At 36.0% G+C, this 16,493-nt stretch overlaps 1 protein-coding gene across 3 annotated transcripts in view; it reads right to left on the bottom strand.

Moving 5' to 3' along the window:
- The window catches only part of SLC4A7 (solute carrier family 4 member 7), a 100,782-nt gene that overhangs the window by 25,647 nt on the left and 58,642 nt on the right, over positions 1-16,493 (bottom strand). For 2 of the 3 annotated variants that reach the window (XM_072853942.1, XM_072853941.1), the window contains exons 7-12: positions 9,443-9,558; positions 7,831-7,988; positions 5,747-5,834; positions 3,990-4,136; positions 2,590-2,693; positions 859-1,033 (exon numbers count right to left, since the gene is read on the bottom strand). In XM_072853942.1, coding sequence (XP_072710043.1) covers positions 859-1,033; positions 2,590-2,693; positions 3,990-4,136; positions 5,747-5,834; positions 7,831-7,988; positions 9,443-9,558 — 788 coding nt within the window. Of the gene's footprint in view, positions 1-858; positions 1,034-2,589; positions 2,694-3,989; positions 4,137-5,746; positions 5,835-7,830; positions 7,989-9,442; positions 9,559-15,003; positions 15,373-16,493 lie in introns of all 3 variants that reach the window. The other variant, XM_072853943.1, reaches the window with a different exon arrangement.

Below are 16,493 nucleotides of genomic sequence, written 5' to 3'. Positions count from 1 at the left end.
TCATAAGCTCTACCAGAATCTTAAAATTTGTAAAGGACATGTCTGAATACATCCTTCCCTCCCCCAAAAGGACAGAGCCTTGTTTCTTTGTGATAGATTTAAAAAACAGAAAATACACTTCAAACTAATTTACTCACAAGCCAATTGGCACAAACACTAACTTATTAACATCACTGATGTTAAGTATTCTTTCCCTGCTCCAAAAACCGAAGTGCAATGATAATTTGGTTAAAAAGGCGCTGGCATTAACTACTGCCCAACATAACACTACCAAAATTTTATATGTGTATGGTTTATATTCAAGTAATTTACAATGAAGAGTATTTTCTGCTCATAAACCTTAGCCACTTTCTTTTATTGTTAACAACATAACATTAGTGAAAGCATATACATATCCTGTCCATTACTCAAATACACAATTGACTGCTACCCATATGCTGCAGGCATTATCATCCTCGTAGGCCTACTACTCAAGGCCAGTACATGTTCTTGGCTATCCAACTTGAGCCTCTGACTTTGCCTAAAGTAGGCCTAGTGGGATGGTGCACCTTTACTGCTGTTCATTATTTTTACGTAGCCAAAAAGACGGCAATGCAAGCCCTTTCTCAATTCATGAAGCCATTCATCCAATAAGGCAGGATAAACATTTTTTACCTCCACTGTGCATCTTCTCCTGTTCACATGGGTTCCCCACATTTTCCACAGCAATTACCTTTTGGGGAAGATCTGCTTTGGGGAGGCTAATCAAGTGCTGTGGGTAAATTCTTCAAATACAAGTATAAATAAATGAGACAAATGCACACAGTGACTTGCCTCTGAAGGTCTAAAAGCCTGGCCGCTACCATTCTTTGTACTCACTATTCTGCCTTGTGTAGCTTCTCCCAGGAGCCCTCCAAAAGTGATTACAGGAGACATACAGGCACAGTATAGGAAAAGAATCGAGGCCAGGCACTGCAGGCTTAATGCATCCTTGAAGTCACTCAAGAAAAAAGGTGCTTTCCTTTGGATGTCAAGTATCAAACCACCAAAAAGCCTAAATAGGTGAGATGAAACTCGTCAAACTGTACACTAAAGGATTCTAGCTAGTTCAAAACTATGGGCTACAAATGACTGCCAGTGCCTACTGCCAGCACAAATTAGCTATTTCATAATCCAGATTAAAGCATAACAGTTTAAAATGTAAATGAGACTCTTATCTATTCCAATTCAGTAGTATTCCAAATATAATCAAGCAGGTTATCCCCATTTTTAAAAGCTGGCTAGGTATTTTTGTATATGGGCTAGATACTGAAAAAATATCTTTGCAAATGATTTTACCTAAATAATGTTTTAAGTCAAATCTGTCTTATGATATCCAAAAGAAGGAACAGAAGAAATATGCCTCAACCAAGACCGCTGCATTGATATATTTCAATGTTACTGCTCCAATAAGTAGTCGTAGCTTTTTGATTCGAATTCTCTACGTACATATGGTTAGGTCCATAAATAAATTTAGGTCTATCATTTTTAACAGTGTTTTCATCTGGAGTATAGAGATACTCTACAAATGGAAATACAAAACCAAGCACATATAAAGTCAGTTCAACTGGGTAACTTAGTAGCAATAAATTAAAAAGCTTTTGGCAGTTTCAAAAAAAATTTCAAGATTCCAAAATACTAGGTATAATTTGCACTTACAAAAAAATTGATTTTATTTTGAATTATAAAAAAAGTTAAAATATTCCATTCCTAAGAAAAACAATAGAGTCTCATCTAGAGATAATTCTGTGGGCAGAAATTAACTTCTCAGCTCCACATACTGTCTACAAAAAGGCAAAAAGTAAGTATAACAAAGCCAAAATGGTAAAAATCAAACACAAATGTTGTAAAGTCCTTCTTGCAGTGGTATGAGAAAGATGCATTTAATTTGGAAGTTTATCGTTTGGCAGATAACAACACTGTACATCTTTTCTAGAATTTCTCAGTTGATTTAATCTCTACTCTCTCATATGAGATACTAAGGTTTAATCTTAACCAGATATTTCCAATGTTGGGGACTTTTTTGGCAAGTATTTCAGAACTAACAGAGAACAACAATGCAACTCAACTGAAAGAAATTATTTCAGTTTTATTTTAGATCTAAAAGAAACCTAACCAAGACCGAAACCTAACCGATACCAAAGTATTTTTTGCCACTTTATATTCCTTGTTGCTCCATTCCGTACACATTTAATAAAACAGATTTGCACTAATGGAAATTTTTAGTACCTAGCCCAATACTGAAAACTGTATATTCCTACTATAATTATGATAATTGCATGCTCTTGACAATTAAAAATTAAAACCCAACTCTTAAAAGTCAGTTAGTTAAATTAGGCAGCATCTTATATGAAACCCTTTGTAAATGTGTTGAGAAACATTGCCACAGGCTTGAAAATGCTTTAAGCAGACTGACATTTATAGGCAAGAATCCAACACTTGAAAAGGAAAAAGGATGCAGTCTGACACTTATACACTGATTTTTTATGTTCAAATGTCATCATTAAAAACTGTGAAGACTTATCACTTTTATTTTGTTACAGTAGCTAGTATTTAGGGAAGTGAACACACCTTCCAGTTCTCTCAAGTTCAGGTCCAGCATGATGGCCTTCTTCTTTGAGAGTCTCCCCTGTAGGAGTAGATCCATTTGGAAATTTAGGTACCTTCCTCTTCTCCTACAGAAAAGAAAAAAAAAAAAAGGAAAAGAAAAAGAAAAAAAATCATACTTTGAGACTACCTTTACATTAAAAAGTCTAATTCAAAGACTGTGCAGAGACTCTATGCCTTCCAAACCTTTTTCATTTTCCCAGCTCATCACCAGTCCTCCATTTGCCAAATTCATCTTTTCTTGAGTACAGATGAATAGAACTGTACAACAATCCCCAAAGGATCTTATTAGTACCTTGCACAACGGTATTAATCTTCCCTCTTTCTACAAGAAGTAAGTCCCTGTGACATGAAGAAACAAAGTCTACCTTTTCAAGACACAGTACAGGCTCAACCATGAGGCCTAGAAATCTTTAGATTTTTTTTCTCAATCATTTCCAGAGCAGAAGCCTCTAGCTTCTAACAGAAACTTACCTCACTTTATGACACACACAGTATCTAGTTGAAGTATAAATGAGAATTCATTCCAACATAAATGAGAAGTCATTCCACTATGAGCAAGCCGCTCACCAGGTCCTCATAAATTTCTCAGCCAAGCCTGCCTTCCAAAAACCCCCCCAGCCCTGCTTATTTTGGAAACAAGTGAAGCGGTAACCTCAGGCTATTCATGAATAAACTGCACTGCTGTCACCCCTTCCGTTCCACCCACTCCCCTAAACCACCAGTGGATTCGACACCAACATCAACCTTCTGAATCAAGAGCACTGGTCTCTCCCCCCACTTTCGATCCTGGCGGCAGGAATTCCCCTCAGTTGTAAAGAGGGAGAAAGGGAAGAAATCAGAGTCCCTCTAAGGTCCAGCTTCCCCTGGCTCTCATTCTAAGCTTGTATCACAACTGAGAGATATGATCCATTTTTATCTATTTCATAAACATTCTGTGAACATTATATGCTAGCCAATATATACTAAAACATTTCAATGTTGTATGCAAATAAAAGTTTTTATAAGAATTACAATATTCTTGCTGATCACTGTTAGATTAATAATAAAATTTATAATATTAACTCAGGTACAATTTCAGACCAATTCTCCTAAATCTCACATGAACTCATTTCAGTATTACAATTATTTCAGAACTCATTTCAGTAAATACAATTTACTTAAAAACATAGCAGGAAATTGATCCAACACTTTTTTTTTTTTACTTAAATGCACAATCCAGTTTTTCTTCCAAATGGATGTGGGGGCTTTCCTGATGCTTTACTAAAGTTTATACTCAGTACCCAACAGGCTTGCATTGGGAAATGGCATTTTCAAAGTAAAAATCATGGAGTTCTCTACTGGACTTTTTTTTTTTATTTTACCTGGGAAGGAACACTTTTTGGTGGCTCAATTCGTATAGATGGATCCCATTCTCCTGGAGGCAGGACTGTCACTTGGTCTAAAAATTCATCAATTCCTGACAACAAATCGTTTCGGTCTTTTGCTTTATAGGCAACATCATGGAAAACCTACAAGAAGAAAGTACCCCAAAAAAAAATTTTTTATTTTTTTTTGAAAGAGGAATTGATTACAAGGAACACTTCATTATTTTTAAAAAGGCATGGGAAATTTTTTAAAGGTCCTCAAGAGTTAGGCTTTTACCTTACTTGCATACTTTTGCATTAAGAACTACCTGTATGCACACCCCTATGGAACATAAAATAAGAAAGTTGTATCTCTAAACTCAAAAGGAATATTGAGTTCATTTTCAAAATTAAAAAGTTAATCTTCAGTATTCAGTAAATCAAGTTCATGTACTATTGCCTGAATAATTGTGCCCTACAGCCACTGTGCCACTATGCTGTGTTAAATCAGGACAAAAATACTTTAAATAACCTTCAAACCAAAACACGAGTTTTTATTAAGAATAAGAACTTCAGTTGTATACCTCTAGTTTAATTAATTTTAAAAGATTTCTTAAAAAGCACATGAAAGCAATCCTACTACTACTAAATTAAAACAAACAAACTAACAAAAAAAACCCCACCCCTACGCTGTTTTACAGACTGCCACAACACAAACTCTGAATTGACACTCGGGTAGTATTTAAGCAAAACAATCCCTGAAGCCCAAGTTGCATTTTATATAGAGAGAGAAAAAGTGCTAGTTTTGCTATAAAAAACTGTTTGCAGAAGATGATCCTAAATTGCTTCTGTACATTTGAAACCTGAACTGTTTCTCTCCAAAGACCTGACCATTAAGTCTTCTAATTGTAAATTAGACCTTTTAAGCCTATTTAGGTCTTTTTAGACCACTGAATAATTTGAATTTTTCTATTTCAATGATATACAGTATTCCTAAAAATCAGCCTACCTAAAAAATTAGAAGCTGCAACTAAAGCTTTTAATACCCCGATCTCATACTGAACAAATACTGTATTCACAGACTAGTTGCCCAGTTGTGAAATGACCAATTTCTGGTTTACATTTCCAAACTTTAAATTGCTCTAGAGTAAAGAAATATTAGAATTTCTGCTAGATAACCGTAATAATTACCAGTGATTCAGTAGGTGGCGCTCAATGCGAACTCAGAATTAAAACATTCTGATTTTGCTTAGTAAGATGGCAATAGTCTTAAAAAGTCCGGATTCCCCTGTGCTCTTTAAAACCGTCCACCAGGGCTCTAAGCATGTGACTTCAAATGCCTAGTAAAAGTCTAATTTTAATTATTTGACCTCGCTTTGATAAAAAAGTATCTGTGATGACTCAAATCGCACGCATTCTTAAACTTTGTCCTGAATGAACACTTACGCAGTTTGCTGTGTCCTTTTCGACATACAGAGTTCTATTTAATAGTTCTATTTCCTAATTTAATACAAAAATGAAATCTACACACCAAAGCTAAAATATTTTTTCAGAAATACATTTAGGATTTCTTCAAGACAGACAAGGGAAAAAATTAATTTATCATTACCTAGTTCACTAACACTAATGAAATAAATAAAGTTTACAATTCTTCTTTTAACCAGTTTGGTTTTTTTTCTTTAACCTGTCACTCCAGAATACATTTATTGAAAACAGTTGGTAAATACACTATTCTAGACTACTTTAACTACAAGTGTTTAAAATACATCACTCACATCATCTGTCATAAGTGTTGCTATTGATCTTCCAATTTCATGGTACTGTGGAGCTTTTCCTGCTGGTCCCAGCAACAAAAACAAAAACCTGTGGAGAAAGCAATAGAGACGAATATGGCTGACTCACTCAGAGCGTTCTTTCAAACTAATCTTTAAAGAAAATTTAGTGGTGAAGTAAAAATATCTTCTTCAACATTTCAGATCTTAAAGGAGTGCTGCAAGACTAAGAAAAGACTCGCCTCAAAGTCATTACTGGAAGGAACTCGAATCCTGAACCAAAATTACTCTGAAATCTTCTTAATTAAGCCTAATTTTTCAACTTCTTATAATGCCGTAAATGTAGTAGAAATCCACAGGCTAGAACTCAATTAATATTTCCTCCGGATTATAAGCCTTTCTGACATTCCCACTGGCAAAGACCCCTTAGTGAGGGCCTAGGAGCTTTATGACCTGTTCTAGCCTCCTTGATAATCACCTCTTCACAGGATTTAAACCCCTCTCACTTGCAGTGACTGCGTACATCACACAGCAGATGCACAGATATACCTCAAGGAACACATGGGACATACTCATACAGGCATATCCTCATCCTGTGCCAGTGGAAAGGAAGGGAACCTGCATTTTGAACACCTAAGAATGTAAAAGGCACATTTTGGGAAGGGAATCCAATCTGGGGGCGAGTCACAGCATATGTTAACAGACAGTCTCCATTTCCAATCAACCACACTTTTTTTTTAAAAAAAACTTGAACAAGACTAATATCTTATAAATTCAAAAGCATACAAACCAAAGAGTGAACCTCAGTAATTCTTTTCACAACCTTCTTCCTATACTCCATGAAAATGAATTTCCTAAGTACAACACATTTGAAAAAAAGCAGTACCTTCTTTCACCTCACAGTACAAAAAGCTCAATGTTATTTTTCCTTTGCAGGTTGACTACCCTAACTGAAACCAAGATTGCGTCTTCAGAATCAGGTATGCTATTCCAAGTCTGCAAGTCTACACCATTCTGAAAAATTTAGGACAGGCTAATTTTAGCTACATTAATACAATAATCTGTATGCAGAAATTCTGGAATTTCCCAAGAAACATTATGAGCACTAATGTTAACTACCCGCTGAAAATTAGATCACATCTATTTATAAGAACACTGCCAAGATTATTTTTGCCTTTCATTAGAGTATATAAGCTAAAAATTACAAAGATACACAGGCACTTTGATCACTTTTAAAACATTAAAAAAAAAAAAACAACCAACAAAAACCATAAATGTACAAATTTATGTCAAACATCACAGAACAGCCCAATACATCAATGTGCACAGAAAATGAATTGTCCTCCATGATGACTGATGAAATGACCTGCTATCTGCATCATGGGACCTGCATTTTGCCATTTTGATCATCTGTGGTAAATATACCCAAATACACCCACAGTACACTGGTGAGACACATGATTTTTTTTTTTTTTTTTTTTTTTTTGGGGGGGGGGGGATGGGGGGAGAAGAGAAGGGGGGTGGTGGGAGTGCACCAGGCTGGATGGCATATTGTAGATTGAAAACCATTCAATGTATTAGCTGCACGTTGGTTACCCCAATGTCAATCATGTAGATTTGGGCATATAACAAGAAAAGTTAAGTTTTTCCACCACCTAGATTATTCATATACAGAGTATTTGTACGCAAAGAGCAGAGCTTCAGATTACACAGACTTTCAGACTTAGTGGAGTCTTCCCACTGTCATGCTGTGTCGCGCTGAAGGGAACTATAACAATCTTCATGCCCATCTTTAAAATGGCAACACAAGCTTGGAAGACCCATTGTTTTTACTCCAGGTCAGCTATCAGTTTCAACTTCTGCACTTGCTTAAGACAGCATCATTATATATATTTAAAGCATTCAGAGAATTTTATGGTGGATCTCATTCCTTCAAATTTTGCAGCAAATGACTGGCATCATGTTAAACAAAAGTCTACACTTCTTGAGCTTAATAGAGTATGTATAAAAATTTACAACTATTTGAGATCTTAAATATTATTATCTTATTGTATAAGTAAAGCCAGACTTTCCAGGCATTTATTTACCGTGTAGGAACCGGAACCTCTGTGAGCCCCGAGAGAAGCACAGCAGGGGAGAGCCTCACAAAAGCAATAATAGGTCTTTCTAAAAAATCTACTTCTCCCACTAACACATTTGATGCTTCTGCTCCAGAAGGAATTTTCCTCATGAAGTTCATATCAACCTATTCATACAAAGATGAAACAAGTGTTTATTCCCTTACATTTGTTAGCAGAAATTCTACAACATAATTATAAGTTTATCAGTATTTACTAGACATTTACACTACAAAGAAAAATAAAAAAGCAAATTAAATATCCCACAGTACAGAAAAGACAAACATATGTAGAAAATGTCAGCCAGCCAGCCAACTAATAATAAACTATTTTCTAAAAGTTAGAATTACTACCACCTACTATATTCCAGAAGACTCCAAACTGCATAACCACCTTTCTAGTACAAACATCCCATGATAGGACATAACTTAACAAAATCTATGCACAATTAACTAAGGAGAGTTCATGTAATTACACATGGTTTCTAGAATGCAATTAGTTATTTCACAGCTGCATATTTCAAGTATGTCATAATTTTGAAAAATAATTTGTATGTTTATCTTTTCATCCATAAAGGAATACGATGGCTGAAAATCTTCACTTTCATTTCTGTACATAATTACAGAAGAGTATTAGAAAATGGTACAGCACATGAACTCTGTGTTCACATACATACACACACACACAAGCACCAGTTACATCGCTATCTAGAGAACTTACAGATGGCCTCTTGAGTCCCACACCAAGTGTGCCACAACTACAGTGCCAGGAGGCTGACTCCTGCCGAACAGGAGACAAGGCAGGTATACAGAAGGACAGGCCAAGCAAAAACATAAAAACTGTGACAGAGAGGCAGGAGTAAGTGGCACCTGCCATGACTAGATGAGAACTACAGTGTAAATTAGCTTTCCTTAAACATAATTATTTAACTTGGCAAACCAATTTTATTACAGTGTTTTACAGTACAGATGACACTATAGACTGAGTTTTATAGTAAAAGCCATAATGGAACTTGCCCAGCAAACTTAAATTATTAAAGAAATACAAGGGATTTACAGTATCACACAGGATTTCCTTCAGAAGGTGACATTATATGCTCCTAATTATTAAGATGTACAATAACTTTTGTACAGCAAACTCATAAAACGTATAAAGCAACTCCCCTTTAAAAGCCCTCTTTGTGCAAAAAAAAAAAAGTCAGTCCTAGAAAAAAAAAAGTTCCATCACCATCTACAAAATTGTTTCCATAAGAGTCTTTATAGCAGACTTGAAAATATTTCCCTCTGCATGAGAAAGTACAGTGGCTTCACTCTTTACATTACCAAAATACTGAAAAGATCAAATGAAACAGAAAGTTCAGTCCCACTGGGAAGAATTTCAAAACATTTGACACATTTAGGCTACGCCATATTCTGACATTCGTACATACAAGTTATGTCTTAGTACATATGTCTTGTGTACACTCGTACACATGTGTACGTATATGTGTCTTAGTTGTAACTAAGATGGCAGGTTACAACTACCACATTTTTTGTTACATAGTTATTTTGCGCTAAACATCAAGGGATTTTATGTTATTTACCTTACTAAAATCAACCGTGCTGTTTTCTCGGCTTCCTCCTGTTCCAGTACCTTTAACGTCTCCACTTTTCCCAGTGTCTAAATTTCCAGGTGCTGACTGTGGAGATGCCAGTAGCCCTAAATTAAAACAAAGGAGATAAGTTCAAAATGATGTATGAAGTGAACTGAGTATGCGACACCACCAAAACTCAATGTGGCAGCTTGCTTAAAGCAAATGTGCAAGTTATTCAGTAAGTGCCCTACATTAGTACCATAAATGCAACATTAACAAGTCACTGTGTTGTCAAAATAATGACATAATTAAAAAAAAATTAAATATTGCCCAAATGATGGCCATTTGCAGAACAATCACCAGAGAAGAAAACAAGAGCTACTTTAATTGTAGAAAATATAACAAGTGTTGCCATTTTAATCGTTACCACTCTAGTAGCTGTAGATAGCATTTTCACTATGTTTAGAAGACCTCTGCTATCTAGTCTGCTGTGTAGCAGTTATTTCAATGGTAAAAAGCCTCGGCAAGCCTCAGGCTACAACTGCAAGGAATAATACCCTGGTAGTTAACTAAACCTGTACAAGCAAAGAGTGTACTACATGAAGGATAGACAGCTTGCAAACCATGATTTCGATCAACAGACCAAAGCTCCAACTATTGATCTGACCAGATGTTACAATATGAAATGGTCTCTCTAACATGTTAGCTGAAGAGGCACGTACAATAAAGTTATTAAATGTACAGCTTCCCTCTAACATCTGCACTAAGACATCATTTTATGTAGCTTGCTACGCTACTAGCAACACTGAATTGCACGTTCAGTGAAGGGTGCAAAAGTCAAGTAACCCAGGTGTTCATACACACTGAATTCCATGCTGCACTATGGTTATCTCTACCCAACTATCATTTAAAAGCTGGTCTAGGCATGCATAACCAAGCCCAAATCCCATCTTTTGGATTACAGAGCTTTTACTTGTTCAGTTTAACATGCACTAGAAGCACATTTGGCCTTGCTTGTCTACACTAGACCTTTCAGATGTGGCGATAAACATGCTTTAACATGCTTTCAAAAACCGCATCTAGACAAAGACTGAAGTCTAAATGTTGTATTACATGCAGAAAGTTTGTATTTAGGTCAAGCATCACTCTAGTCAAGATAAAGCTGAAGTCCTCATAGGCTACCTTTTGGCTATTGTTCTATCACAACTACTGCTGCATACCTACTTGCATCCCTCCATGTTTATAATTTAGCAATTTGACATTTTTTAGCATTTCAAATTACAATTGAATTTGCTTTATTTGATACCCAAATTTATTTCAAAAAAACTCTTTCAAAGAGCCATCATATCAGTGGAAAACATGCAGGTCCAAGGCTTTACCATTAATTTTCATTCTTACAGTTCACAGGGATATAAGTGGCGTGGGTAGTTTTTCCTGAAGCAAAAACCAAATGAAGTTAATAACCTGCAATTTCCTTTGTGAATCCTAACATGCACAAGTAATTAGCTAACACTATAAATACTTCAGTTACCTAGACCAAAAAAAAAAAAAAAATCACATTCTACCCTTCTGCTCCAAGATGTATGCATTATTCACAAGAATAACTAACAGCAACCAGCCACTTGTGAAATCTGCTGTTCAAAGTATTTAACTGCATAAGAGTTCACGCTTAGATGTGTTTGTAGGACTAGAAATAGAACAGCAATATTAAACAGTTGTTGCAGAAGACCACCATAATATAAAAGTTTATACATAAAAAGTTTTTTTACTTCCCCCCCCCCCCAATAACAATAAGGGTAACTAAAGATGTGTATGACTGATGAAAGATGAGCAATAATGCATCACTTCGCACTTTTTGCCGTGAGCAAGAGCAAGCAGAGACTAGAATAAGAAGTGGAGAGACAATCAAGGAGGAGGATAGAGAATAAGGATTCTACATATTAGCATAAACTAATTTATTATTTCAGTACTGAAGTGATACTGATTCTTCTAAAAGGTTTGCCTTCAAAATTTCTCCAACCAGTCACAGTTAAGGTCCAAAAGTTTTGGCACTGATAGAGGAACATTTGCCCGATCCTAAACCATGTGTAAATAGTCTTCCTTTCTGTTGGTCTTGCAGTTGGACAGACTGCTGCGCTCACATGAGAATACTGCTTATAGGTTTTCAGACCTGAACAAACATTTCCATATGATACGGCATTTCATTATGCACATCAATCAATCTGATATTTGCAGGGAAACTCAGAATAAAAAATTACCATCTCTAATAGAGGAACACTTTTACTCAAATCTCACACTAATAAAAGACCTTATTTCCTTCTCTTCTCCAGTTCAGTAAATACAAACTCAGAGGCTACTGCTAAAAGGAAGACTACCTAGTTTTTCCAGACTGAGAGACAGAGAAGTTCATCCAGTCTTACCAAGCTACCGAGGGGATCATTAAAAATATATAGTACTCTTCTTGATGTTGTTATGCAGATATACCACCTGTCTCCTTCGAAAGACAACAGTGGCTTGAGTCTTGAGTAAGTTTGGATTAAAACCTCGTAAGATCACTCAAGTTAAAGTACTTATAACTACACCTTCACTAAAGATCACGTGCATTTTCTAGCCAACTACACTTAGTTTAATACTGTGATCACAAAAATCTAATGGCCATTATCTACTGGAAAAAGAAAGCAAGAAGAACATAGACATTTGCCTCACATCTCCACTTCAGTTAAAAAAAAAATGTTGGGGGAAATAAGATGAGTTCAACACCTAAGCATGACTGTTCCAAAAGAATTACATTTATACAGGCAAAAGTTATGAAATATGAAACTTCTAAATACAAAGTCACACCATATTTGTGTTTGAGGAAATAAAAATCAATTTTTAAAAATAAATTCCAATGCAGCCTTAATGTGAAAAAAAAAATTAGAATTCAAATCCTAGAAGGCAAATATGTAAAACTTTCTGAACTATTATTTTCAGTAAGTAATTATTGTAAGAGTAAAGCTGTTCTAAATATTCTTTTACTCAGTTTTGAAGTACATTTACCAGTTAACTAAAAGACCCCTTAAAACAGGCTGCTTTGCTGTTGTTCACAGACATTAACAAAGCATAATGATACAGGTGAACTAACTGTTCATCTTTAGCTGTGACAGAGCTCTCTTCCTAGCTCTACCTATGGAATTCATTATTCAACAGTTTCAAAGACAGGAAAACAAAAGCTGTTCTTGAACTGATGACAAAAGAAAAAAAAATTGTTAAAGAGAACCCTCTGCCTGGTTGACTTACTTATGAACTGATGACTGCCTGATAAAAATCAAGCAGTAGACTGAAAGCGTGCCCCTCTTCCCTCCCTTTACAGTAATTCACATTACGTTCAGTAACCTCCCAGCTATTTATAAAGACTAAAAAATAAAATCTGAATAGCAGAAGGCCAAGAATCGATGAATGCTAAACAGAAGAAAGCCATCTATTAGAAAATTATAACAGTTCCTAATTCTCACAAGAGGCAAACCCAACTCAATCATACAGACGTGGAAAAAGTATTCAGGCTGCAATATTTTGAATTACTAGAGAGACAATACAGACCATAACCTATAGTGGAATGGACCAAGAAGTTTTGGGGGTTTTTTTAATTAATACAAGGAAGATGACTTCTTCAGGGTTCCCTTCTGAGTCTGTCTCCCAAAACAGAGGTTAGTCCAGTTGCAGCCCTGAAGTCATAGTCTGAGAATGTCTTCAGAAGGTATCTCTAAGGAAAATATGTTTTCCTGTGGTCAGATGATTTCTTGAATTGGGGGGGGGGGGGGAAGAAGGGTCGATGACACCAAGAAAACAAAAATGTCTTCCATTATTATTGGTGTTCATCTTTCTCTGGAAAGCTTTTACTTATGGATTAACTGAGAAATCATCCCTTTCAGATTTTTCCTTTAATGAGAAACATCCCCTTTAGGCCCAAAAGCAATTTGAACATGACTTGGGAGGTTCTGGTAGAAAGCTTTACTAGTGATAATAATAGCATCAAGTACTTGATCTTCATTTGTTTGCCTTCTCTTGGGTTCTAAAGACCTTGGGTCTGGCATGCTGTCATTCCTGTCAGATGAGTAGAAAAATGAGAACTGGAAAACCAATTACAGCTGTTATTTTACTTCCGTTTTTTAATTACATTTGAAAGATCACCCATGAGAGAGAGTGATCTTCATGTGAATTCTCTTAATCTCCCATAAGGAAGTCAGAGTTTTTTGTTTGCTTTTCTGAATTTAAGTAAGGATGGGGCCCCTACTCCAACTCAAGATGACAGTCTACAACATAGTTTGCTCTTTCCCGTTCAGTGACTTGGCTGCAAAATGTGAAAAGGCAGATAACCACAGCCTTTTCTCTGTCAGCATATTTTCACTGCTATATGTAACAGTGTGCTCTTACTTATTAAACAAGTGAGGAAGGAAACCAAGAAAAGCCTCACTGATGAAAGAATTGAGTGAAATCAGCTTCCTCCCCTGCCCCGGAAGCTAGATTTTGGCAATACATTTCGGGGAAGGAGTAAAGAGAAAAAAAAGAAAAAAAAAAAAAGGGCAGAAGAAGCCTGAAGGCTAAAAAGAAAGGTGATCCCCTTAAAAACATGATGTATCTAGAAGAATCCTAAAATCTCTAAATAGGTGATAATTTTGCAAAAGTGAAGCAAGTGTAACAGTATGTATGCAGAATGCACGAGTTATGAAACATTTACTAAAAACCATTAAAGAAACCATCGGAACTTTCCATCCTTTCTTTCAACTTATCTATACATCCACATACCTTTTCACATGTGAAGAACAACAGCTTTGCAAGCCAACAAATTAATAAATTCCTGAGCTCTGACCTACAATTATAAATTCTTAACTACCTTATCCTATTCTGCATCAAACACAACAAAACAGTAATCAAGTGTCTAATGCTGAAGCAATGCACTAATGGATAGCTACGTGGAAACAGTTATAGGTGAACTGAACCTTGCCAGATCCATCATAAACTACTACTGTTTTTAATGACCCTGGTTTTTAAAGGCACAAAAGCAAAAATAAAACTGCTTAAAGACTTCACAATACGAAACTACGAACTACGACTAAACTACAAACATCACTGATTATTGCATCCTTCCTAATTCTTTTCATACTCATCTCTAATACTTCACTATGTCTTCAGCTGTAGCTAACTCAGGATATCAAACACTGGTTTAAAATATTACTTCAACCACTGACAAAAACAACAGGGCAAAACCTGACATGGACTGTAGGTGAGTGAAAGGAAAAGGCCACCATTTTTGACATGTTGCTTATATATTATATTTTAGAACCATATTCCTTTTTAATTACACAAATGAATGTTAATTGAAGAATTTTTTTGCTGGCTTTAGTTAAAAGCTAAAAAGTTAAAAATGCCAAACAAGAAAACAGTCACAACTGAGAAGAAATAAAACATGCAGGCAGAGGTAACAGTTATCATACTCCTTTGTGCCCAAGTTATGTGCCAAAAACATCGCAATGCAAGTGATCCAGATGCAGAGAGCATCACACACGGACAGCTTAAATTTTGATAGTTGCCTGGTGTTTTGTCAATATTTTCCTCTGTCTTCTTTTCCTGGCTTTCCTGCACTTCTAAGTCCTCCTCAGGTGGGTGGATTATTACTGAAGGAATATCATCACTGGCAGGTGACACCAGCAATTCCTTGCCCTGAAGTGGACTTGGCTGGGCACTTGTGGTTGGCGGGTGGCTGCAGGTGGGACTGGAGGGTGGTGTGTTTTGAGGGGTAGTTACGGGGGTTGTACACCTTGAGGTTGCCGGGGTTGCAGCTCTTGAAGAAGGAAGAAGGTAATTGAGAAGAACTGACAAACGGTTTTCTCCTCTCAGGGAAATATTTGAGGCAGAGAGACCTGTTCGCAAAGAGTGGCGGGAGGCTGAAAGGCCTTCCCCTGAGATAAAACAAATGAAACACCATGAGGCTTACAACAGGGTTATACTTAAAAAAAAACCCAAACACAGACACAAATACGCATTAACAATTTACATAGTAAATTGCAAGCTTTACGGGCCAAAAGTGTCATACTCATGCAAGTAAAACGAGATAAGAGCAAATCTCATTTCAGACATTAGAAAAGTCAGAAATTACTGATGAGTACTAATTAGAACGCCAAAGATAGGTGGGAGAAGATATTATCTTAAAGTCAGTACGATTTGTTAATATAACAAAAAAAAAAGGTATCTCTTGAAACTGACTCTTAAATTTTCCTAGAAGAATTCTGTATTCCAAATTGCACAGCAGCTACCTTTAATGCCATCCAAAAAAAATACATTTTAAAAAAGCATTAGCAGCCAAAACATTACAAGACTTGAGTTAACTGCATCCATTATATACAAAGAACTGTTAATTTTTAAAATTAAAATATTTCAAAATTAACAGGATCAAACATATCTAATCATGTTAAATGCAACTGTCTTCCAATAAAAGTCTTGTTTTAATAAGGAGTTTTCTAGCCAGCTGTAGTCTCAATATATAGCTTTGAGGAGGGCACAAGGATGAGATATATAGTCCCTTCTCCATTTCTTCTTGCTGTGACTTACCAAATATCCCCATTTGCCTAAAACCAAACACGTTTCTCCAAAATCCATTGTTATTTTTCTTGTCCTATCCAGTTTCAATGTCCCACTAATTTCATATAAAGAGAACATAAGTCTTGCCATGGTGCCCTCAGATTTAAGTTTGTAATGTATTTCAGTTCTTCCTTAAGCTAGAAGAGAGACTGTCTATTCTCATATCAGTACTTCCATTAGAAGGTTTAGCAATGTGATGGCAGTCTCCTTGAGAAGAGTACTGCTTACTTCTCCTACAATCCCAGAAATCAGAACTGTGCTGTTTTCACGTACCACGCCATCAAGTGAGGAACCAGCAAACTAGACACATTTAGTCTCACATTTATACTAGGCACTACAGAGACCAACACATTGAACAACTCCAGAATAATTTACAAGAAGGAGGCGCAGAAAGTATGCCTAGGTAAAGGTCACATACATTTTTTCCCTCCCTCTAACAATG

This window comes from Ciconia boyciana, chromosome 2 (genome assembly GCF_034638445.1).
Source record: "Ciconia boyciana chromosome 2, ASM3463844v1, whole genome shotgun sequence".
Lineage (NCBI taxonomy): Eukaryota > Metazoa > Chordata > Aves > Ciconiiformes > Ciconiidae > Ciconia > Ciconia boyciana.
Note: the sequence above shows the minus strand (reverse complement) of the source record. Positions and strands in the feature narration are given on the sequence as shown.